Source organism: Rhineura floridana, chromosome 11, assembly GCF_030035675.1.
Source record: "Rhineura floridana isolate rRhiFlo1 chromosome 11, rRhiFlo1.hap2, whole genome shotgun sequence".
NCBI classification, from domain to species: Eukaryota; Metazoa; Chordata; class Lepidosauria; order Squamata; family Rhineuridae; genus Rhineura; species Rhineura floridana.
Genome location: NC_084490.1, coordinates 24,358,114 through 24,382,789, shown reverse-complemented (window position 1 = coordinate 24,382,789; position 24,676 = coordinate 24,358,114). Strand labels below are relative to the sequence as shown.

General features: G+C 41.2%; 2 protein-coding genes across 2 annotated transcripts; both read left to right on the top strand.

Annotated features, from left to right (window-relative positions):
* Positions 1-12,730, top strand: LOC133367537 (vomeronasal type-2 receptor 26-like). The gene is made up of 6 exons (XM_061591630.1): positions 1-218; positions 1,732-2,023; positions 3,949-4,809; positions 6,556-6,783; positions 11,398-11,524; positions 11,832-12,730. The coding sequence occupies exons 1-6, from the start codon at positions 1-3 to the stop codon at positions 12,728-12,730; spliced, it is 2,625 nt and encodes an 874-aa protein (XP_061447614.1).
* A 7,058-nt stretch (positions 12,731-19,788) lies between these two features.
* LOC133367536 (vomeronasal type-2 receptor 26-like) lies at positions 19,789-20,685 on the top strand. The gene has a single exon (XM_061591629.1). It carries the CDS (start codon positions 19,789-19,791, stop codon positions 20,683-20,685), a length of 897 nt encoding a protein of 298 aa, XP_061447613.1.
* The last annotated feature ends 3,991 nt before the right edge of the window (positions 20,686-24,676 follow it).

Below are 24,676 nucleotides of genomic sequence, written 5' to 3'. Positions count from 1 at the left end.
ATGGTAGTTTTTGTGGTCTTGTTGCTGGCATTGATTCCTCACAAGGTATACCAGGCACATGTTGTACAATGCAAGATCCAGTATCTACACCATCCTCTTCACACCTATCACCATTCAGGAGATTTCATCATTGGTGGAATTGCCTCTCATGGTGGTTTTGTTTCCAGTTCAGCAACATTCACTGAAGAACCCCCACCAGGACTGCAAGAAGAACTTGTGTAAGAACTTAAATGTTGGTTATTTTCATTTCCATTTATTATGTCACAGGCATGATCATTCCTAGGGTCGTAGACTCAGAACACCAGCTGGGGCTGCAAACCTATAAGCACTGGCCTGGGAATAACTCCCTTTATATTAAATGTAAGGGCATTGTCTTCTGTTCCGTCTCTTGTTTCATGCAGCAGTGCTGTGGTTCTGCTGCAGTTCATCTTCCACCAAAATCTATGTTGTTCATCTCACTGTCTGCTGTGATGGGACTACTTAACTCACATGTCTTATGTAATTAATTATGAGAATTATGTTGTTATTACATTATTCCACCCCATTCAATGCAATGCAAAGAAAATGCAATGTAAATATGGTAGGGGGGAACCATGAGCCATTACAAGCCATTTGTGGACTGAAAGCAACAACAACAGTGAATACTGATCATATTCACTGCACTGATTTCCATCCACAGCATGGGATGAATAAGAGAATACTGGCCATTTCCGCTCACATTTTCATTTTTTGTCAGAATTCTCCAACATCTTTAATGAAATATGCCAATTTCTGAGTGAAAATGCACAGGATTGTGCTGTTATTGGGCTAGGTTCATGCAATTAAATAAATACTGTGAAAAAGAAGCTCCCATTTCTCCATACAAAAGTGAATGAATAAATAAGTAGTGGAATGAATGTGCATGAAACAGCACCTTTGAACAGTTCATTTTTATAAACTTCTTCTTAAAATATATGTTAATGAGAATGAATAGGAATGCTTGAGAACTTAACTTGAATACTCATACAGTTTCATTTTAGAGTAGTTGCTTACGTCACCATAGGTTAAAGACTCTCTCAGGAAAGATATGTGGATATTGCAACAATAATCAGAACATGGTGACAATAAAATAACACAATGGAAAGACCCATTGTGTTGTGCATAGGATTCCAGTAGGAATGGGGGAGAAATTCATTTAGTTTGCATAGTAAGGTAAACCAATCTTATTTGCACTTTGTAAACCAATGTGTAAACCAAACCTGAATGATCTTTCTAATTTTGATCCTTCAGATTTTTAATGCAGATTTCCAACCCAAACTGTGTACCAAGAAAACATATATTAGAAGCAAGCATGCACAAAAATATTAATAAAAATATAGTACATAATGCAGTATATTAGGAAAAACTGCTTGCAAAAATCCACATACATTTTAATGCAGACTATGAACACTTCACAAACTGATGTGGGAATTTGGCAAACTGAAGCATGAAAAATAATAGAAATGTAGAGAAACCAAAATTAACATATTCATCCATCCCTAGATTTCAGCCTTACAATTCTATAGTCAGTTACCAGGGAGTACACTCCATTAAAATCAGTGAGGCTTCATTCCTGCATTGAGCAGGCGGTTGGACTGGATGGCCTTATAGGCCATTTACAACTCTACTATTCTATGATTCTATGAATGGGTATGTCTAGAACTGTAGTGTATCAGAATAACCTTCTGATACAGAATCCAACTTCCATTCCAGCATACTGCCTAAGTATTATCAGCACATCCTGGCCTTGGCATTTGCTGTAAGAGAAATCAATGAAAACTCACAGACCTTGCCCAATGTCACCTTGGGTTTCCACATCTATGACAGCTATTTCAGTGCAACGCGGACCTACCATTCTACAATGCTCCTTTTATCTACACTGGAGAAGTTTGTTCCCAACTACATATGTGGTGTCCAGAATGATCTGACAGCAGTCATTGGAGGACTAGACTCCCGAACTTCCCTTCACATAGCAACTATCTTGGATATCTACAAGATTCCACAGGTAGAACATCTGTGTCTCTATGTGGGTGAAACATGAACATTTAATACTACTTTCAGGCTTCCTTGTCTCTTCCAGCTTCTGTGGTTTGGAAACAAATGATTGTACTGTAAATAGACTGGCCATTGTTTTTCTTTCTTTTGAGTGGCACACCCATATATAGTTCATTCCCAAAGAAGTCATGTATTCTGCATTTTGTTTCTTTTTTACTCAGGTTAATGCAAGTTAACGAAGAGATCATTCTCCCATTAATTTGTATTGGACAGAATAGGGATACCTCCATTAAGTTGCATAGAGGAAAAGAAAGGGTGCATCCTCATAAACACCTCAGAGGAAGTCACACACACATCCAGCAAAGATACATATATTCCAAGGGCCCCACCTGGGAGAGTGGACTTCTCCGCCACTATCAATTTTGGGGGCTGCACCCTTTGGTGCTTAATAAGGACCTGATTTGGGTTGGTTGCCAGAGGTGGGATGCCATGCTGCCATAATAATGACATGCAAGTAGCTACCACTACAATCACCATCATTTCTCCCTGTTATGAGCTAAGCCCCATATTTTCATATATTTGTATAAGTTTCCCACATAAGTGCCTGTTCTTTTTTATAAAGCAGCTTCTCTCCCTACCCCCCAAATATCATTCAGACATTTTAGCCTGTCTGCTCAGTCCGAAATAGTAAACATACCAATAACAAGTCTGGGAAGAGAGCCAACACTTCAGCTTGAAGAGACAGAATTCCATAAAAGGGAGTTAATTGTTTAGAGGCCTTACAGATAAGAAAGAGTTTTAAAAGATCATAAAAATGCCAAACACCTAGAGTTCAGGGCCAGTGCTATGTGTCTGATCGAAGCAAAAAGTATACATCCCATCTACTCCAGCTGATGGTTTCTGTATTCCAAATATTTTGTAACTCTCTCTTACTCAGTCTTTTGCAACATTGTAACCCAACGTATGCTGTAACTTGAAGGTTTTATACTTGAAAGTGTAAAGTATCTATATTTCATATATTGATTGTATACTGCAATATACCTGCCATGGATACGTGGAAGGGGTCTCTAACCAATAGCCTGCCTGTTCCGACAACTACTGTTAGAGATATTGCAAACTCCGGCAAGCACAATGTACGACCCATAAAGACTCTGAATACCCAATGGGCAATGGGGAGAAAGTAAGAACTCTTGATCCTGTGTGTTAACTAGTATGGGGGCCAGTCTTGCCAGTTTCATCCTTCCCCAACGAAAAAAGTGAAGGTTTGGAGGGAATGATTTTTAAATTAAGAACAGCTACTGAGGTGTTAGAAGCAGAATTTTAAAAAACTTCTGCAAGGATACAGCCATAATAGCAGGTGGTTAGTTCATATGTAAAACAAGTGTTCATAATAATAATCAGAGAAATGATGGAATAAAGAAGCAGAAGTGGCAGCATTGCTCCAGTTTTAGGGTATATGAATCATGAACAAGCAAGAAATAGCAGCACCAGGAGGGCAATGCTCATGTGGACTGGACCCAAGTTATAATTCCACTGTGATTAATAAAATCAGTGTTTTCTTTCTCTACCTACTTTATTCAATCTGAAAAAGACCACATACCATCTAAAAATACTGAAGCTCCTGGAGGCTAAAGCAAGCTGGGAAAGGCATGGTGTATATTAAACCAAATAACTTCAGAAAACCGATATCCTACATGTCTATCTGATCATAATCCGACCTCCAAGATCCAATAGTATATCAATTTGACAGTGATGTACCATTGTCTCTACTTACAATATCAGGCTCCTAACAATTATATGACAATCATAAATGTCACATGACTTGCAGAGTTGTACTAGGGAGTCCTCACATAACTTATGATAATGGCTTTAAACAGTTGAAACAGCTATACAAATTGTATTAATTTCTTTTCCTCCTCCTCAATCTCTGTTTAGCTTATATATGGCCCTGCTCCGGTGATGAATGATAAGACACCAGAACTTCCCTTCTACCAGATGCCCCCCCAGGAAGCCCACCAGTATTCAGGGATTCTCTCTTTGCTTTTGCATTTCAGATGGACCTGGATTGGGATCATTCTGTTGGATACAGACAATGGAGAAAAATTTGTGCAAACTATTTATCCAATGTTTACCAAAAGTGGTGTCTGTTTTGCCTTCCTAGAAAGAATTCCCGATTTTAGTTTTATCACTGAAATTGATGAGATGCTACAACAAGGTGCAATAATACATGACAAACTGACAGACAGCAAAGCTAATGTAGTGATGGCCTATGGAGAATCTTATTCCATGATATTTTTAAGATGGCTTCCATATCTGTCAGAGCATGAGCATGTGACTAAGAAAGAAAAAGGTAAAATATGGATCATGACAGCCCAGATTGAGTTTGCTTCATATGTCACTCAAAGGAACTGGGACTCAGGAATATTCAATGGTGCTATATCCTTTGGAATTCATTCAAATGACCCTCCAGGATTTCATCAATACCTTAACAGCAGAAATCCTTCCAGAACAGAAAGTGATGGTTTTATGAGGGACTTCTGGCAACAGGCCTTTGATTGTGTATTCCCAAATTCCATTGTTGGCAAGATGGAGTGGAATATTTGCACTGAGGAAGAGAAGCTGGAGAGTCTTTCTGGGGATTTTTTTGAAATGAGCATGACAGGTCACAGCTACAGCATCTATAATGCCGTGTATGTGGTGGCCCATGCTTTACATGCCATGTACTCATCCAGAGTCAGTCCTAGAGGAATGGTGCATGGTGGAAGACTGACGTTTCAGAATCAATTGTTTTGGCAGGTAATCAGCTAAAGAACTGCAAGTCATTTGTTGTTGTTTATGACTTATGGCGACCCTATAAATCAGCGACCTCCAATAGCATCTGTCACGAACCACCCTGTTCAGATCTTCTAAGTTCAAGTCTGTGGCTTCCTATGTAGAATCAAGCCATATCTTGTTTGGTCTTCCTCTTTTTCTACTCCCTTCTGTTTTTCCTAGCATAATTGTCTTTTCTAGTGAATCATGTCTTCTCATGATGTGTCCAAAGTATGATAACCTCAGTTTCATCATTTTAGCTTCTAGTGATAGCACTGGTTTAATTTGTTCTAACACCCAATTATTTGTCTTTTTTGCAGTCCATGGTATGCACAAAGCTCTCCTCCAACACCACATTTCAAATGAGTTGATATTTCTCTTACCTGCTTTTTTCACTGTCCAACTTTCACATCCATACATAGAGATCTGGAATACCATGGTCTGAATGATCCTGACTTTAGTGTTCAGTGATACATCTTTGCATTTCAGAACCTTTTCTAGTTCTGTCATAGCTGCCCTACCCAGTCCTAGCCTTCTTCTGATTTCTTGACTATTGTTTCCATTTTGGTTAATGACTGTATTGATATTGGTATTGATAATCCTTGACAAGTTCAATGTCCTCATTGTCAACTTTAAAGTTACATAAATCTTCTGTTGCCATTACTTTAGTCTTCTTGACATTCAGCTGTAGTTCTGCTTTTGTGCTTTCCTCTTTAACTTTCATTAGCATTCGTTTCAAATCATTACTGGTTTCTGCTAGTAGTATGGTATTATCTGCATATCTTAAATTATGGATATTTCTCCCTCCAATTTTCACACCTCCTTCATCTTGGTCCAAGTCCCCCTTTCCATATATGTTCTGCGTATACATTAAACAAATAGGGTGATAAAATGCATCCCTGTCTCACACCCTTTTCGATTGGGAACCAATCTGAGATCAATGCCATCAGGAGTCTAGACCAAGAGGCTAGACTGCTAGCAGGGGCAAGCAAGGCGGAATGGTCAAAGCTAAGACACCAGAGTAAGGTAATGGTGAACCACCCCTGAATACCTCTTATCATGAAAACTCTATCAACAGAGTATCCAAAATACAAGTCGTAGAGGACTGTATATTCTGTTTACTCCCTCACAATGTCTGGCTTCCCTCAATGCTGTGGGTCTGCTCTTTGTTCTCAGGCTTTAGAGCTTTGTGCATATGTCTGATGAAGAGAAAACCAGACTTGAATCTATAGTTTGCAGATCAAGAAGAAGGAGAAGACTGACATTATACTGGACTGGCTGGTTCACCACACATTGTGGTGTTTGCAAACTCTGGCTGTGCAATGATGGCACCTTGTAGAGGAAAAAGCAATATAGGTTTGGCACATGAAGAGGTAGGGTTTGTTTGTGAGGTGCCAGTGTCCTGTATCTAGTTACAAACAGGAAGCAGTAGTAATGGCCAGACAGCACTGCTCTCACTATATCCTCCCATCCCCCAAATCCTTCCACAGAGCAAATGCTCCCACGATATGGCCTCCTCTCCTGGGGGGGGGGATAAGTGAGAAAATTGATTGGCCACCATTGCACCTGGGATCTGCTTACCATCAGGTATTGCCCAAACTGAATTTTCTCATGGGTCTCTATATGGGTCTTCATATATTTAAAAAAACAAACCCTGCCTCAGATCTTAATCTGAAAGATCCATCTGCAGTTTTTTCTAAACTCTTGTCTTTTTTCTTTTTTTCAATTTAGCTCCACCACTTTCTTAGAATTATCTCATTTAACAACACTGCAGGGGATGAGGTCTCCTTCAACCAGAATGGAGAGGTAGTATCTAGATTGGATATTATCAACTGGATTATATCCTCCAACCAATCCTTTCATAGAGTGAAAATTGGAGAGCTGGATCCCAAGGCTCCTCTAGACCAAGTGTTCACCATTGATGAAGATGCCATAACATGGCATAGCTACTTTAACCAGGTAAGGTCCAAGTCAGTGGTGACTCTTGCCCATCGGGACTGGTGGGTTGGAGGCAATGTAGCTAAATTAGATGGAATTGTCCTGCCCAGGAGGAGAGCCTGGCTGGGAGTCTAGAGTCTGTTAGTTCAAATCCCAGCTCGTGTCTCCTGGGTGTCAAGGGCGAGCTAAAGATCACCCCCACAGTGAGTGGCTCAGGGGTTACAGGCCCTGCCATCCATGCAGCCATGGGCAAGCCCAGTTGTCCTCCAGCTGGTGGTTGCAGACAAGGAAGGGGCTGGCTTGTGCAGCTGTGGCAAGCTGAGCAGGCCCTAGCCAGCTGGGGAGGACTAGCCTCAAAGAGAGGCAATGGTAAACTCCCTCTGAATACCGCTTACCATGAAAAGCCTATTCATAGGGTCGCCATAAGTCGGGATCGACTTGAAGGCAGTCCATTTCCATTTCATCCTGCCCAGAGCCGAAGGACCCAGACTGAGAGGACGTGTCGTCTCTCTCTTTTTTCTATTAAAGTTATAGTTACATCCAAAGCGGTGCACTTCATTCACCTGTCTACTCTAACTCACTGTGGATCCTACCTATGCTAACTAAACAGTCTCTGCAGCATTAGGGGAGAGTTGACTCAGAAGGTTTTTGCGTAAAAGCAGAGGCTCCTCTGGAGTCTCACCTTTTGAAAGTCTCTCTTCTTCCACCTCCTCACGTGAGGCGAGGGGAGGCGAGTCTCAGATGGCCCATCATATGGCGGGGCCTTCACTAGGTGACAGCATGGCCTCTGGAAGCTGAACACTGACGGGCTGGGAAGCTTTTGAAGTGTCTGGTGGGGATTCTTGCACAGGCGTGGATGGCGCGATCGGGGAGTCGCTTCCTAACTGCTCCTGCATCAGACTCACAGGAGGGGCAGCAGCTGCTTCTGAAGAAGTGCCAGGCATGGGAGTTTGAGGTCTGCCCAACCCCTCCATGCTCGTCCCCCTTCCTCCAGCTTCCCAAAGAACCTCATTCTCATCTGAGTTCCCTCCCTGATCTAGCTCTCCCTCAGGCTGGGGCACAACAGGATCTGATGTTTCTCCATCTGCTGGTGGTTTGGCTGGAATCCTTGGGATGCTCAAATTCTTAATTTTTAATAACATGCTCATACTGTCCATATACAGTATATTCACCTGAGGCAGTCCCAGGTTTTTGGTACCTGTCTCTTCTGCATGTATACTCACAAAGGAGCCCCACTGTGGTCAAGGGAGTTTACTCCCAAGTACATAGGACTACAGCCTTCACTAGCTATTTATTTTACATGTCAAATTACTGATAAACTCACAGGACCAGTAAAACAAAGATGGCAATCCTGCTGCCACTTTGTCTTCTAGAAAGATGCCTCAGCTTGTACATTGCAGGAGACAAAGTGGGATTGCCATCTTTTCTCCTCACAGGGATTCTGCTCCTACATATATTTTCTGTCCTTTCTCAGTTCCAGATTCCAGTCTTGTCTTTTGTTTATTCTTCAGTTAAACAATAACCAGCCTTTCTTATATATCTGTTTCTTTTCCAATCGTTTCCCATCCATTACCAATCAATCCCAGTCCCATCCTTATTGGTTGTCTGTGTCTCCATCGTACTAGTTACTTAGGCAGTGTCACGTCTATTATTCCCCGCTCCCCCTATTTTTGGCCCTAGTTCTTTTAAGGTTGGTTTGCATCATATTTACAGCTGTATTCTGTTTTCTGTGATGTCTTTATTAGTACTTTTACATGTGTGTCAGTAAGTGTTGTGAGTATATTATACACAGTCTAGTACCTTGTACACAGTCAGTGCACAAGCAGCACTGTTACAACACGTGTCCTTGGGAACCTGAGTGTGTGAACCTGCCATCCATGTGTCCCATGAAGCACACCTCCTTGAGAGGAGTGGGATCTTTTGCTAGGGATAAAACAAGCGCTTTGCCGTGAAATGTGCCTAAATGTATAACCCAAGAAATGCAGGTCCAAACCAGACTAAAGCAAAGCTTTCTTCTATTAAGAGAAAAGAGAAGAATAGCATTACAAAATTACTGAGTGCGTTGCAGCATTAATCATTAATATCCTAACCCATTCATAACCTTAAACTACAGAGATTAAAGGACCCTATTACTATAAAGAGTGACAGGTAGGAGAGATTACCTATCCTAGGCCCAGGAGTGGGCAGTGGAATACAGCTGAAGTGATGTGGAAGAGCTCTGGCCCAAAATCAGGAAGGAATCTGTTTGCCTCAAGGCATGTGCCGAGACACGGAATCTCTTTCTGGTTCTGTCCCTGCTGTCCCTCGTTGAGTTCTTTGAGAGCGTAGTTACACGTGTTGGAGCTCAGATCGCCATTACTCCCCTCTTTTTAAAAGACACTCTTTCTCTTCCAACTCCCCTGAAAAAGGAGAGGTCTGGGTATGAGGTGATTTTGTATGTGTGCGTGCGTGCACGTTTCTAGCTGACACTGAGAAAGGCTACCTTCCTAAAGCTTTCTTTGAACAATGGGAATATTCTGCTAGGCTTGAGGGAAATCTGCCAAGGAGAAGATAACATTTATTCCAGTTGCTCTTAGTTATTTTTGTTGCTCATAAGATGGCCTTGTGCTGTCCCCTTGTACAGTACCTCAGGATTGCATAATCAGCAATACAAGGGGGTGTGGGGTGGGAATGATAGTCCGGCAAGCTCCAGGGCCTTGCACCTCATAACAGCACATATACAGTGAGTGTATAAACTATAAAGCTTAACACTAGCATAAGGCATCTACATTACATTAAATAGCATCCATGGTGACACCAGAGGAAGAGTTGGTAGAGGTGGTGGCAGTAGAAGCAGAACCACCATCATTGGCCAGACTGTTTCACCTCCACGCAGGCTACTCTGTCCTAGACTGCTTGTGTTGTTGGTTGTGGGCATGCTGGTAGTGGAGCATGAGAACTGGCAAGACTTTTTTTCTTTTAAAGAAACATTGTTTTCAAAAACACACATTGTAAAGGTACCTAGCACACTCACACACACAGAGAGACACACAAACATTTCATGTGCCTATATGAAAAAACAAAACAAAAGAAGGAAGGCAATTTTGGTTTCTCAATAAAAGTAATCAGGAAACAGACAACTCTGATTTCTGAATTTTGATTCAGATTTGGGATCCAGATGGGTTGGATCAGGTCCAAATCAATCCAGTCTGAATCAGAACCCAATATGAATCCACTAATGGGGGGACAGTTAAAATAAGAACAAAAGAAGAGCCTTCTGGATCACATCAGTGGCCCATCTAGTCCAGAATCCAGTTCTCACAGTGACCAACCAGATGCCCATGGGAACCCACAAGCAGGACCTGACTGCAACAGCACTCTCCCCTCCTTCAGTTTCCAGTAACTGGTATTTGGAAGCTTACTGCCTCTAACTGTGGAGGCAGAGCATAGCCATCATGGCTAGCAGCTATTGATAGCCTTATGCTCCATGAATTTGTCTAATCCTTGTTTAAAGCCATCCAAGTTGATGACCATCACTGCTTCTTGTGGGAGCAAATTCCAAATTCATAGTGTTATGAAAGGGAGAAAAAATTGCTGTATCCACTTTCTCCATGACATTCGTAATTTTATATCATGTTAACTCTTACTCACCTTTTCTCTAAACTAAAAAGCCCCAAATGCTGCAACCTTTTATCCTATGAATTACTCCATCCCCTCTAGATCCTTGGGGACATTTGTGTCCCTCCATTGAGAGAACTGGGAATGGGACACAGCTATAATGTTCCCTAAGGTCTCATCCACCAACCTCTCTTAGCTTCTCCAGATCAACCACCTTGGCCTCAAGGAAACAAACTTGTTCCCAGAGAGCCAGGAGCTCATTGAACCAAGACCACACCCACGACTTCCGTCCAACAGGCAGATAGACATACATGTGACCCTTTTTGGCTTCCTACCTACATTATTGTTTTTTGTAGTTTATTGAGTTACTTTATTGAAAGCTTGGGTTTATTGAGTTACTTTATTGAAAGCTTGGGTTTTGATTAAGTCAAGAAACAGATGGGCAAAGTGGTGTGTCCTGGCCTCCTTGTCCTGCTGCCAAACTCTCTCTGCTGCTAAACCTGTCTTGACACTTCATCAGTGGGGCAGGGACACTTTATCAGCTAGAGCTTCCTCTAGTTTCTGGAGTGGTTGCACTGCCCTAGTTCACACATTATGGAACTGCTGTGTCTAGCAACATACCAAAGGGCCCAAGGATCTGAAGGGCACCAAGTTCATATTCTTTTCGTGAATATAATTCTACTCTTTCAATTAGGCTGAGCTTCTTTCTATATATACTGAGAATTTCCATCCCCGTTTTTTGCTTGCTGTATTTCTGGCTCACATAAATTAAAAAAGACAAATAGAGAGAAAGGACCTTCCATCAGGCTTGCATACTAAAAAGACACACAAAGAAAGGTTGAGGGAAAAGGTAGAGTTTGGAAAATGGTCCTTCAAATCCAGAGAAAATGGGATGATCCATAACAGGACAATTATATCTGATTCAGGCCATATTGATCTTCCATTTCTGATATTCTAGCTTGAATAGTAATTGGGGTCTTCTTCAGCCCAGCTCATTCTTATCATGTTTATTGTTCTGCTCATTCATTTATGGATCAGACTCGGCCTACCTCTGTCTGTACTGAGAGTTGTCATCCTGGTTCTCACAAGAAAGTGAAGGAGGGGGATCCATTTTGCTGCTATGATTGCATCCTATGTCCAGAAGGGAAGATTTCACAGCAGGAGGGTAAGATCTTAAATATGGTTGGATACAGGGTTGGATGGATGCAAACTCAGTCTTGTACTTAGTTCCCACTGGTATACATGGATATGTGAAATAAATTAAGTAATTTCTAACTTGCCCACTTGATTTTAAATTCAATAATTTTTTAACCAGTTAAGCCCTCCCCCCCCCATATATTTCATAATATCATCACTGACTGTATTCTCTGATCTAAACCTGGAAAGGTTATCTCTCTGAGAAGAAAATTACAGCATGTTGCTGTAATTGATACCATATATGTGAGATCAAGACCACAACTTGCTTGTTCCAGATATGAATGACTGCAATAAATGCTCAGATGAAGATTATCCAAACAAGAGCCAGGATGTGTGTATTCCCAAGGACAGAAACTTCTTGTCGTATGAAGAACCTTTGGGCATCAGTTTAGCCTTCTTTGCTCTTTCTTTTGCTTTTATCACAGCTTTGGTAATGGTAACATTTATGAAGCACCACAACACACCCATCGTCAAAGCCAACAACCGAAATCTCACCTACACTCTCCTAGTCTCCCTCCTGCTCTGCTTCCTTTGTGCTTTACTCTTCATTGGCCAACCTGAGAAGGTGACATGTCCGCTCCGACAAACTGCTTTTGCCATCATCTTCTCTGTGGCTGTTTCATGTGTGCTGGCAAAAACTGCCACGGTTGTTCTGGCTTTCTTGGCCACCAAACCAGGATCCAGGATGAGGAAGTGGGTGGGGAAAGGACTGGCCAACTCCATTGTTCTTTCTTGCTCCCTTGTTCAAGCAACCCTCTGTACTGTGTGGCTGGCAATCTCTCCTCCATTCCCAGATCTAGACATGCACTCAATGACTGAACAAATTATAGTAGGATGTAATGAGGGCTCTGTGACTATGTTTTATTCTGTCCTTGGCTACATGGGCTTCCTGGCAATTGTGGGTTTTACTGTGGCTTTCCTCGCGAGGAAGTTACCTGACAGTTTCAATGAAGCCAAGTTTATCACTTTCAGCATGTTGGTCTTTTGCAGTGTTTGGTTATCTTTTGTCCCAACCTACTTGAGCACCAAAGGAAAATATATGGTAGCTGTGGAGATCTCTTCCATCTTAGCTTCCAGTTCTGGGTTGTTGTGTTGCATCTTTTCCCCAAAATGTTATGTTATTGTGTTGAGACCTGAGTTGAACAACAGGGAGCAGCTAATAAGAAGAAAATAATGGCTGCACTTTGCTATGTATGACAATCAAGAGGTTTGCATATAAAACAGAATTAAATACATATTCTTTGCTATGAAAATGGAAATGAACTGCCTTCAAGTTGATTCCGACTTATGGCAACCTCACAGTGACCAACCAGATGCCCATAGGAACCCACAAACAGGACCTGACTGCAAGAGCACTCTCCCCTCCTTCAGTTTCCAGTAACTGGTATTTGGAAGCACACTGCCTCTGACTGTGGAGGCAGAGCATAACCATCATGGCTAGCAGCCATTGATAGCCTTATGCTCCATGAATTTGTCTAATCCTCATTTAAAGCCATCCAAGTTGATGGCCATCACTGCTTCTTGTGGGAGCAAATTCCATAGTTTAACTATATGCCGTGTTAAGAAGTACTTTCTTTTGTTGTCTTGAATATTCCAACATTCAGCTTCATTGGATGACCACAACTTCTAGTGTTATGAAAGGGAGAACAAAAATTATCCATCCACTTTCTCCATGCCATGCATAATTTTATACACGTCTATCATGTCAACTCTTACTCGCCTTTTCTCTAAACTAAAAAGCCCCAGATGCTGTAACCTTTTTTCCTATGAATTACTCCATCCCCTCTAGATCCTTGGGGGCCTCTGCGTCCCACCATTGTGAGAACTGTCCATTTGTTTCTACTCTCTGCTTTCTTTTTCCTAGCCAGTTCCTGAACCACAAAAGGGTTTCTCCTCTTATTCCATGACTGCTAAGCTTACTCAGGAATCTTTGCTGAGGTACCTTGTTGACAACTTTTTGGAAGTCCAAGTATACTATGTCCACTTGATCACCTCTACTTACTGTATATGCTTGTTGACACTCTCAGAGAACTCTAATAGGTTAGTGAGACAGGACTTACCCATGCAGAAGCCATACTGGTTCTGCTTCAGCAAGGCTTGTTCTCTATGCTTGGTTATTTTATATTTAACAATACTTCCTATCAGTTTTCCCAGCACAAGCATTAAACTAACCAGTCTATGATTTCTGTGATGTCCCCTCCTCCAGATCCCTTTTTTTAAAGACTGGTGTTACATTTCCCACTTTCCAGCCCTCAGCTATGGAGGCAGATCTGAGGAACAAGTTACATATTTTTGTTAGAAGATCAGCCAGTTCACATTTGAGTTCTTTGAGAACTCTCAGGTGGATTGCATCTGGACCCTGTGATTTGGCAGTTTTTATTTTGTCTATTAAGCCTAGAACTTCATCTCTTGTCACCACTATCTCCATCAGTTCTTCAAGACTACCTTTCTGCCAAAATTTGTTCAGGCACAGGGATCTGCCCTATATCCTCCACTATGAGGACAGATGCAAAGAATTCATTTAGCTTCTCTGCAATCTCCTCATCCTGCTTTACCACACTTTTGACTCCTTTGTCATCCAAGGGTTGAACTGCCTCCCTAGATGGTCCCCTGCTTTCTATGTATTTAAACAATTTTGTTGGTTTTTATGTTTTTAGCAATGTGTTCCTCATAAGCTTTCTTAGCATCCCTTATTGTCTTCTTGCATTTCTTTTGCTAATTATTATGTTCCTTTTTATTCTCCTCATTTGGATAAGACTTCAGTTTTTTGAAGGAAGTCTTCTGGTCTGTAATAGCATCTTTGACTCTGCTCATTAACCATGCTGGCATCCTCTTCGCCCTGGTGGTACCTTTTCTGATCTACAGTGCACACTCCACTTGAGCTTCTAATATTATGTTTGTAAACAACTCCTAAGCTTTTTGGAGTTATTTGACCCTCTTGACTTTGCTTTTCAGTTTTCTTTTTACAGTTGGCCTCATTTTTGACAAGTTTCCTCTTCTGAGGTCAAATATGATCCTGTTGGATTTTCTTGACAATTAGCCATTTACATGTATGTTTCATTTAATAGCACTATGATCACTTCTCCCAACTGGTTCGACAACACATCTTGCACCAGGTCCTGGACTTCATGTTAATCTTTATCCCAGGGAGAGATTTGTTGTGAACCAGGCACTCCTGAGATCTTATTGTCTTTCCCCCTGCCATCAGTTTAACAGCTACTTGGCCAGTTTTTTGATTTTAAGCACCAGCAGTCTGATTCCATTCCAGTTCAAGTGGAGCCTGCCCCTTTCGTACCGGTCCAGCTTGTCCAAAAATGTTCCCTAGTGCCTAATAAATCCAAAGCCCTCCTCTAAACATCATCGCCGCATGCACAAATTGAGACTACAAAGTTCTGCCTGTTTAATTGGCCCTGCGCATGGAACAGGTAGCATTTCACAGAAAGCTACCTTGGAGGTCTTGGCTTTCTGCATCCTACCTAGCAACCTAAATTTTCTTCTAGCACATTACAACTACATTCCCTGTATCACTGGCTTCTCCCCAGCACTATCTAGACCAGTGCTCTTCAAACTTGGGTCTCTGGATGTTGTTAGACTATAACTCCCATGATCCCTTGACTAGTGGCTAAACTGGCTGGGGATGAGGGGAGTTGTAGTCTCCTGAATATCTGGGGACCCAAGATTTAAGAACAATGATCTAGATGACAGGCAATATCCACAACCTTTGCACCAGATGGCATATCACCCTGTGTTCTGCATGCCCATCACACACCCCACTATCTATGTTCCTAATGATCAGATCACTCATGACCAAGATCTCTCCACTCTCTGGAGAACTGTCCACAGCACAAGAGGACATCTCCTTTGCCCTCAAGTAATAAGTCCTTTCTAAGGGATTATTCAGAGCTTGGAAAAGTTACTTTTTTGGACTACAACTTCCATCAGCCCACTCCAGTGGCCATGCTGGCTGGGGCTGATGGGAGCTGTAGTTTAAAAAAGTAACTTTTCCAAGCTCTGGGATTATTTCCCTCTTCCTCAGAACTATGCTCTCCTTCCCTGAGGCCTTCATTCTGCATGATAACAGGAGAGCTTTTACCCTGGGAATGGGACATAACTCTAATGTCCCCTAAGCCTCATCTAACAACCAGAGCTTGGAAAAGTTACTTTTTTAAACTACAACTCACATCAGCACCAGCCAGCATGGCCACTGGATTGGGCTACTGGGAGTTGCAGTTCAAAAAAGTAACTTTTCCAAGCTCTGCTATCAACCTCTCTTAGCTTCTCCAGGTCAGCCACCTTGGTCTCGAGGAAACAAACATGTTCCCAGAAAGCCAGGAGCTCACTGAACCAAGACCAAATCCAAGATTTCTGCCCAATAGACAGATAGTCAAACATGTGACAGACAGGGCTAAACACTGGAAATCTCCCCCTTTCTGGCTTCCTACCTCCATCATTGTTTCCGTAGTTTATTGACTTACTTTATTGAAAGCTTGGGTTTTGTTTAAGTCAAGGAACAGATGGGTAGAGTGGTGTATCCTGGCCTTCTTGCCCTGCTGCTGAACTAACTCTGCTGCTAAAGTTGTCTTGACACTTCGTCGGTGGGGCAGGGACATTTTGTCAGCTGTGGCTCCCTCTAGCTTCTGGAGTGGTTGCACAGCCCTGGTTCACACGTTATGGAACTGCTGTGTCTAGCAACATACCAAAGGGCCCCAGGAGCTGAAGGATTCCAAGTTCATATTCTTTTCATGAATGTACTTCTGCTCTTTCAATTAGGCTTAACTTCTTTCTACATATACTGAGAGTTGCCATCCTGGCTATTTATTTGTTTGTTGTATTTGTGGCTCACATCAATTTAAAAAGACAAACAGAGAGAAAGGCCTTACATACTAAAAATAAAATACACATAAAGAAAGGTGGAGGGAAAGATAGAGTTGAGAAAATAGTCCTTCAAAGCCAGAGAAAAAGGGATGATCCATTACAGGACAGTTACATCCAATTCAGACAATGGCCGCTTCCACGCTGCACTGTATTCCGTTATTCTCATGATTTCATACCTGGTAATTTGCGCATTATATTTGATCTTTCACATGACGCACAAGCTAGCTCCAGAATTCTAGTGGAATGTAGTGGAAGTTTAGCACTAATTTCCACGATAAATGATACCAGAAATAATCCGTTAGCAAGGCTGGGAACCCGGAAGATTGCAGGAGTTTTTCACTAGCTGCAGCCACTCATGTGACAGGCATCCCTGCATGCAGTGCGTTCCCACCTTTAGTTGTGCGGGGGGGGTTGCCTGATGAACGTTGTACCAGTATTCCAGCATTGGTGCAGATAGCAGCAGAATTTCTCACACATACCCCTGTCTTGATACAAGTAAAACAATTTGAAAAGTCAGATCATAAAGGGAGAGGGCTTTCATGGCAACGGGATGAGATCTCAGACCTCCTACACAGTGAGGAACAGTGTGCATGGGTGACGAACGAAAACAAGCCACATGAAAGACAGTTGCGCAAAATGCCGGTATATCAGCTGAAAAAGCTGCAGTTCCTTAAAGCAACAGGTACTGCAGTGAAAAAGGGATTTTAGAAATTGGGACAGAAGAGCTACCTTTTTAATCCGTTAAACTAACGCAATCAGCCCCATGTGTGAAAGCAACCAATGTTCCATTGCTGATGTTCTAGCTTGAATAGCAGTTGTGGTCTTCTTCAACACGTCTCATTCTTCTCATGGTTATTGTTCTGCTCATTCATTTATGGATCAGACTCGGCCTACCTCTGTCTGTACTGACAGTTGTCATCCTGATTCTCACAAGAAAGTGAAGGAGGGGGATCCATTTTGCTGCTATGATTGCATTCTATGTCCAGAAGGGAAGATTTCACAGCAGGAGGGTAAGATCTTAAATATGGTTGGATATAGGGTTAAATGGATACAGACTCAGTTTTCTACTTAGTTCCCACTGGTGTACATGAATATGTGAAATATATTAATTTCTATCTTGTCCACTTGATTTCAAAGAGACCTAAGTCCAACCAACTTCATATAGATCCAGCTCATAGAGTCAGAGTCAGAGTCAGTTTATTGCGGTCATTGACCAGATAAGTATCCATATATACACATTTTATCTCCTACAAAGGTTAAAATATTTATATGCACCAAAATAGTAAAATTAATATACCAATTCAGAATATATTAAAATCATCACAGTGTTAGCCAAAATAATTAAAACTTCATTGGAGAACAGACATAGGCTACAGGTCTTTTCTAGACATTTTCTAGACAGCTTCTCTATCTAAATCCCAAATGTCAATTTTGCCGTGGATTTATGACTGGAAATTATTCTGATTTAAGCCCTTGTGGCTACGATGTTACCATCATTTTATTAAGGCTTTCCTACATTTAATGGCTATGACACAGTATTTAGCTACTCTCTCTGTTCAATCATTAAAACGATCTGCTAGTAAATATTCCGTATAAAAATCATTAGTTCTACCCGGAAGGGAATTTATGATAGGCGCGATAAGTTGGGATCTAACTTCAGAATAAAAGGAACAGTATAATAGAACATGAGTGACAGTTTCAATTTCTCCATTTCCACAAGGGCATTTTCTATCATTATAAGGTACTTTCTTGTATCTACCCTCTAACAGCGCTGATGGCAAGATATTAAATCTTGCCAGAGTAAATGCCCTTCTCCATTTTGGTATGGTAAGATTGGATAAGTAAGACATAAGTATCAAAGGTTTTGAATTATACCTATGTTTTCGCACTAACATCAAATGTTGCTGATAATCTATATCTTTGATTCTCTGCAGAATATTTATTTTAGCTTTTACATATCCCAAGTCCAAAATTATTGGTATGGAAAAGCCTAACAATGTTATTTTATTTATCAGCATTTGTTTCCAGGTGGATTGATAGCTATCCTTTAATATATGAGATACCAATATCTCGGGATTAAACAGTAATTTTAACCAACATATAATTCTATGAGCCCAAATAATGGATTCAATTATTTGTAATCCTGCTTCCAATCTTAAAATAAAATTCGGTATGCAGGAAGGAACAGCCAAGATAGATCTAAGGAAGCTGTTTTGTATCGCCTCCAGGGTTGTAAAATTCTGACTTGTAGTGACTTGCATGCCATAGATCAATTGTGGTATTATTTTTGTCTTAAAGACTGTTATAATTGATGGTATTATTTGTCCTCCTTTGTTATAAAAGAAAGATAGCAGAGCTTTAAGAGTTCTTCTTGCATTCATAACTGTCATCTTCCTATGCGTATGCCATGAATTCGAAGCCTGAAAAGTTATTCCCAGGTATTTAAAGGTAGTAACTTGATCTATTAAATGCCCATTTATCTGCCAGCGGTGCTTTGATCTATTTTGTTTCTTTTTAAAGATCATAACTTTTGATTTTCCATAATTTACTTCCAGTTGTTCATTTTTGCAGAATGTCGCCAGCTTCGACAATAGTCGTTTTAAGCCAATAGGTGTTCTCGAGATCAAAATTATATCATCTGCATATAGAAGTAAGTCTCTTGGTATTTCAGCCATCCTTGGAGGATGGGAGATGACAGGTGCTAAAGTGTCTACTATCTCATTTATGTAGATATTAAAGAGAAGTGGAGCCAAGATACAACCTTGTTTGACCCCTTTGAATGTGGGTATTGGCTTTGTAAGATGTCCTTTATTATTACATTTCACTTGAAGATAAGTGTTCTCGTACATCCCTTTAATTAATAGGAGCAATCGAGGATCTATATTAGTTTTGCCAATCTTTTCCCACAATCTAGATCTAGATATTGAGTCAAAAGATCCAGCTCATAGTGTAAAGAGTTAAAAAACAGAATGGCTGTAATTCAGAGGAAGATGCATATCAAAGTATGCATTCATCAATTATTATTCCTCAGTGCTTTGAATGTGAGGGGAAAGCTGTTGCAACACTTATGACACAGGCAGTTTTGTGTAGAGAATTATATCAGTGGCACATGAAAAATACTTCTCGTTTGACTTACCACATACTTATCCTCATAGCAAAACACATTGTTTTAAATTCATGACATTTTAAACCAGTTAAGCCCTCCCACTCACACACACATATTTCATAATACCATCACTGACTGTATTCTCTCATCTGAATCTAGGAAGGTTATCTCTCTGAGAGGAAAATTATAGCATGTTGCTGTAATTGATAGCGTATATGTGAGATCAAGACCACAACTTGTTTGTTCCAGATATGAATGACTGTAATAAATGCTCAGATAAAGATTATCCCAGCAAGAACCAGGATGTATGTATTCCCAAGGATAGAAGCTTCTTGTCTTGTGAAGAACTTTTGGGCATCAGTTTAGCCTTCTTTGCTCTTTCCTTTGCTTTCATCACAGCTCTGGTACTGGGAACATTTCTGAAGCACCACAACACACCCATCGTCAAAGCCAACAACCGAAATCTCACCTACACTCTCCTAGTCTCCCTCCTGCTCTGCTTCCTTTGTGCTTTACTCTTCATCGGCCAGCCTGAGAAGGTGACATGTCTCCTTCGACAAACTGCTTTTGGTATCATCTTTTCAGTGGCAGTTTCTTGTGTGCTGGCAAAAACTGTCATGGTGGTTCTGGCTTTCATGGCCACCAAACCAGGATCCAGGATGAGGAAGTGGGTGGGGAAACGACTGGCCAACTCCATTGTTCTTTCTTGCTTCTTTGTTCAAGCAGGCCTCTGTACTCTGTGGCTGGAAATCTCTCCTCCATTCCCAGATCTGGACATGCACTCAATGACTGAACAAATTATAGTAGAATGTAATGAGGGCTCTGTGACTATGTTTTATTCTGTCCTTGGCTACATGGGCTTCCTAGCAATTGTGAGTTTTACTATGGCTTTCCTCGCCAGGAAATTACCAGACAGTTTCAATGAAGCCAAGTTTATTACCTTCAGCATGTTGGTCTTTTGCAGTGTTTGGTTATCTTTTGTCCCAACCTACTTGAGCACCAAAGGAAAATATATGGTAGCTGTGGAGATCTTTTCTATCTTAGCTTCCAGTGCTGGGTTGTTGGGTTGCATCTTTTCCCCAAAATGTTATGTTCTTTGGTGGAGACCTGAGTTGAACAACGGGGAACAGCTAATAAGAAGAAGATAATGACGACTTTAATGGCTGCACTTTGCTATGTATTGCAATCAAGAGGTTTGCATATAAAACAGAAGAATTAAATACATATCCTTTGCTATAGGTAGTAATTAAGAAGTCAAGGTGTCCACCACTTCACCTCGTTGGGTTATTTTTTTGTCAAAGTTGGGTGTTTTTCTAGCTATAGGAAAATTGTTGCCTAAGTTCCACTTTATATAAACACAAGTTCAAATAGATGTGCTTCTGTAATTCTTATGCTTTGGGATCCATGGAATTTCCTACTACTGTAATTCAAGAGTTCCTTGATGTAACTCTTTCCTGTTCTCACCCATTCCAGTGCTTTTAAAACCACCTAGTAGCATGGTACAGTATATAATAGGTATAGTTGTGAGATTGAAAACAACACTGGAGATTGAATGAACTGTTTATTTAAAGGATATTTTATTTAATTTATGTATGTATGCATTTAAGGCATTATATAACTCTTTTCAGGCAGAGTTTACAAAACAGTTTACATTACAGTGTATAAAAACACAAAATGAAACGATATAATTTTTAAAAATCAATTAAGTAACTATTGCAGAAAGACTTTGTCTCAATTGCCTGCATTAACCTGGTGACATAGAAAAGTTTTCAGCAGATATTTAAAAGTCAGAACAGAAGATGCCTGCTGAATCTCTGTTGGCGGAGTATTCTACAGAACTGGGCCAATGACACTAAATTTTCTGTCAGATGAGCTTCGCCATCAAGGCGGGTATCCAATTATGTTTTGGCAGATGATCTCAGTGATCGAACCATTTTGTATATAAGGGAATACTGATTATATAGCCACAAGAGTGGTTGTATGCCATAGCCAGCATGGATTTTTCGCATTCCGCAATGTTAAATTGAAAGTGCACCCATACCATTCTGCTGCTTCACATAAGCACATTTCAAAACAAATCCTTACAAAACTTATAGTTTTGAACTCAGAAATGCTAGCTTAACAACCCTTTTCATGGCAATACACAAAACAGTCAGAGAGAATAGTTTAAAGTGTAAAATAAGAGAAAAAAATCCAGACTCATGTTGGACTTTTTTCTGTCAGTGATTTCATAATTTGTTGAAATTAATTAAAAATCAGCCATGTTCACAGAGTACCTGTAATCCTATTACTGACCTTGCCCCATACTCTGACCTTGATTTTCTGCAGTTTAAAAGTTAAAAAAAAAATGCCTGGCTGACCTTTAATTAATTTAAGAAATGTAACATTGAAATCTATTATAAGATTGGGAATGCTCAGTAAGAACCAACTATCAGTGTTCTAAAACCCAGAATCACTGCTATTTATATTGGCTAATTAGGTGGCCACACCCATGCCAGACCTTTATTTCACTTTAGGCAGTCATGGCTAACCCAAAAGAATCCTGGCTAGTGTAGTTTGTGAATGCTTCTGAGAGTTGTTAGGAGACTCCTATTCCCCTGACAGAGCCCCAGTGGCCAGAGGGGTTTAACAGTCAGCCCCTCTTCTGGGGATTGTAGCTCTGTGAGGGGAACAGGGCCTCTCCTAGCAACTCTCAGCACCCTTCACAAACTACACTTCCCAGGATCTTTTGGGAAAGCCATGACTGTCTAAAGTGAAATAAAAGTCTGTTGTGGTGTGGCCAGTGACAGCTTTGGTTTAAATTTGGGTGGGAGGCTACATGTGTCTGCTGTAGAATAAAAATCCTGAAGAACAATGATATTGTTCACAGTGTTTTCCTTTTGGAAAGAAAAGGGGCTTTCCCTCTGCCCAGTGCCAGCCCACCCAATCTCCTTCCCTCCCCCCTCTCTTCTCTCCATCTTCCTCCTTACACCTTCCCTTTCTCCCCTTCTCTCTCCCTTCACACTCCTCCCTCCTCCCTGCCCCCACCAGATCAGTTTCACCTATCCTAAGCATGATTGTACAGGAGTAAATCCCATTGAACTCAGTAAATCTGCAAATTATAAAACCTGACCTCCTCCTCCCCTCCTCTTCCTGCCTGCTCCCATCCCCTTCCTCCTGTCTGTCCTTCCTCCTCCTCTCCCCATCTCCCCACCTGAAAGAGGCGCTGATCCAACCACTCCTGAAAAAGCCCACCTTGGACCTATTGGTTTGTGACAACTACAGCTCAGTCATAAATACCCCCTTTTTAGGGAAGATGATTGAGAGGGTTGTGGAGCAGCAATTGCAAGTACTCTTGGATGAAACAGATTATCTCTTGACCCATTCCAGTCTGGGTTCAGGCCTGGTTATGAGACTGAATCAGCATTGATCGCCCTGATGGATGACCTTTATCGAGAGGACAGGAGGAGTGCCACCCTATTATTGTTACTTGATCTCTCAGTAGCTTTTAATACTATTGACCATGGTATCCTTCTGAGCCAACTTGGTGAGATGGGTATTGGAGGCACTGTTTTACAGTGGTTCTGCTCCTATCTCCAAGGTTGTTTTCAGAGAATAGCATTGGGTGATTGTTTTTTGTGCCCCTGGCAATTGTACTGTGGGGTGCCACAGGGTACAATCTTGTCTTCATTGCTGTTTAACATTTATATGAAGCCCTTGGGAGTGGTCATCAGGAGATTTGGGGAGAGGTGTCAGCAGAATGCTGACAATACCTAGCTCTGTTCCTCTGTAACATCAGAATCAGGAGAGGCCATGCAAGCCCTGGACTGCTGCCTGGTCTAGATCGTGGGCTGGATGAGGGCCAATAAACTGACTTTGAATCCTAGCAAGACAGAGGCACTGTGAGCTGGTGGTTCCCAATTTTGAATAATTGGTCAGTTGCCTGCTTTGGATGAGGTTGTACTCCCTCTGAAAGAGCAAGTCCATAGTCTGGGGGTACTCCTGGATCCATCTTTGTTGCTAGAGGTCCAGGTCACCTCAGTAGCTGGGAGTGCCTCTTACCAGCTTTGGCTGGTAAGATAGCTGCGGATGTTTCTGGACTGGGATAGCCTGACCATAGACTGGATTACTGTAATGCCCTCTATGTGGGGGTGCCCTTGAGGTTGATCTAGAAGCTGCAGCTGGTGCAAAATGTGGTGGCGAGACTGCTCAATGGCACAGGTTATTGCCAACATGTCACCCCGCTGCTGAATTCATTGCACGGGCTACTTGTTAGCTACCAGACTAAGTTCAAGGTGCTGGTTTTGGTGTACAAAGCCATATACAGCTTGGGACCAGGATATCTAAAATACCATTTTACCACATATATACCCAGTCAATCACTGCACTCTGCAGCTGAGGGTCTCCTGCAGATATCATCAAGAGGTCTGTTCTGCACAACATAGGAAGTGGACCTTTAGTGTAGTGGCACCTACCCTAGGAATTCCCTAGCCTTATATATTAGACAGGTGCCATTTCTGTTAAATTTTCAGCACCTACTGAAGATCTTCCTCTTTCAACAAGCCTTTTAAGTACAGAGCGTATCCCAGTCTGCATCTGTGTTGGAATTACTTTTTAATATGTTTTTAAAGCTTTTTTTAAAAGATATTTTAAAAGTTGTTTTAATATCTTTTAAAGTTTGTTTTTATGATGTTTTAGAGTGTTTTTAGTACTTTGGTTTGCCTCCCTAGGCTTCTACTGGGAGGAAGGACGGAATATAAATCTATTATTATTATTATTATTATTATTATTATTATTATTATTATTATTATTATTATTATTATTATTACTGTTGTAGTTGTTCACCTCCATAGCAATCTTGATCCCCATCCACATCTACTTTAGTCCCCAGTGAGGTGTCCAGTGCAAGGTCTGCTGCAACTTCTTGGGACTGGTTTCAGTTGATGCGGCCTGATGACGTGGACAAGGTGCTTGCGATGATGCAAGGGTACTTCATTAAAAATACTTCTCTATTCTCAGTTGCCTTCCCACATCCTTATCACCACAGCAAAAAAAGCTGTTTTAAATTCATGCAACTTTAAGCCAGTTAAGCCAACCCTTACATATATTTCATATCATCATTGACTGTATTCTCTGATCTGAATAGAGAAAATTTACTTC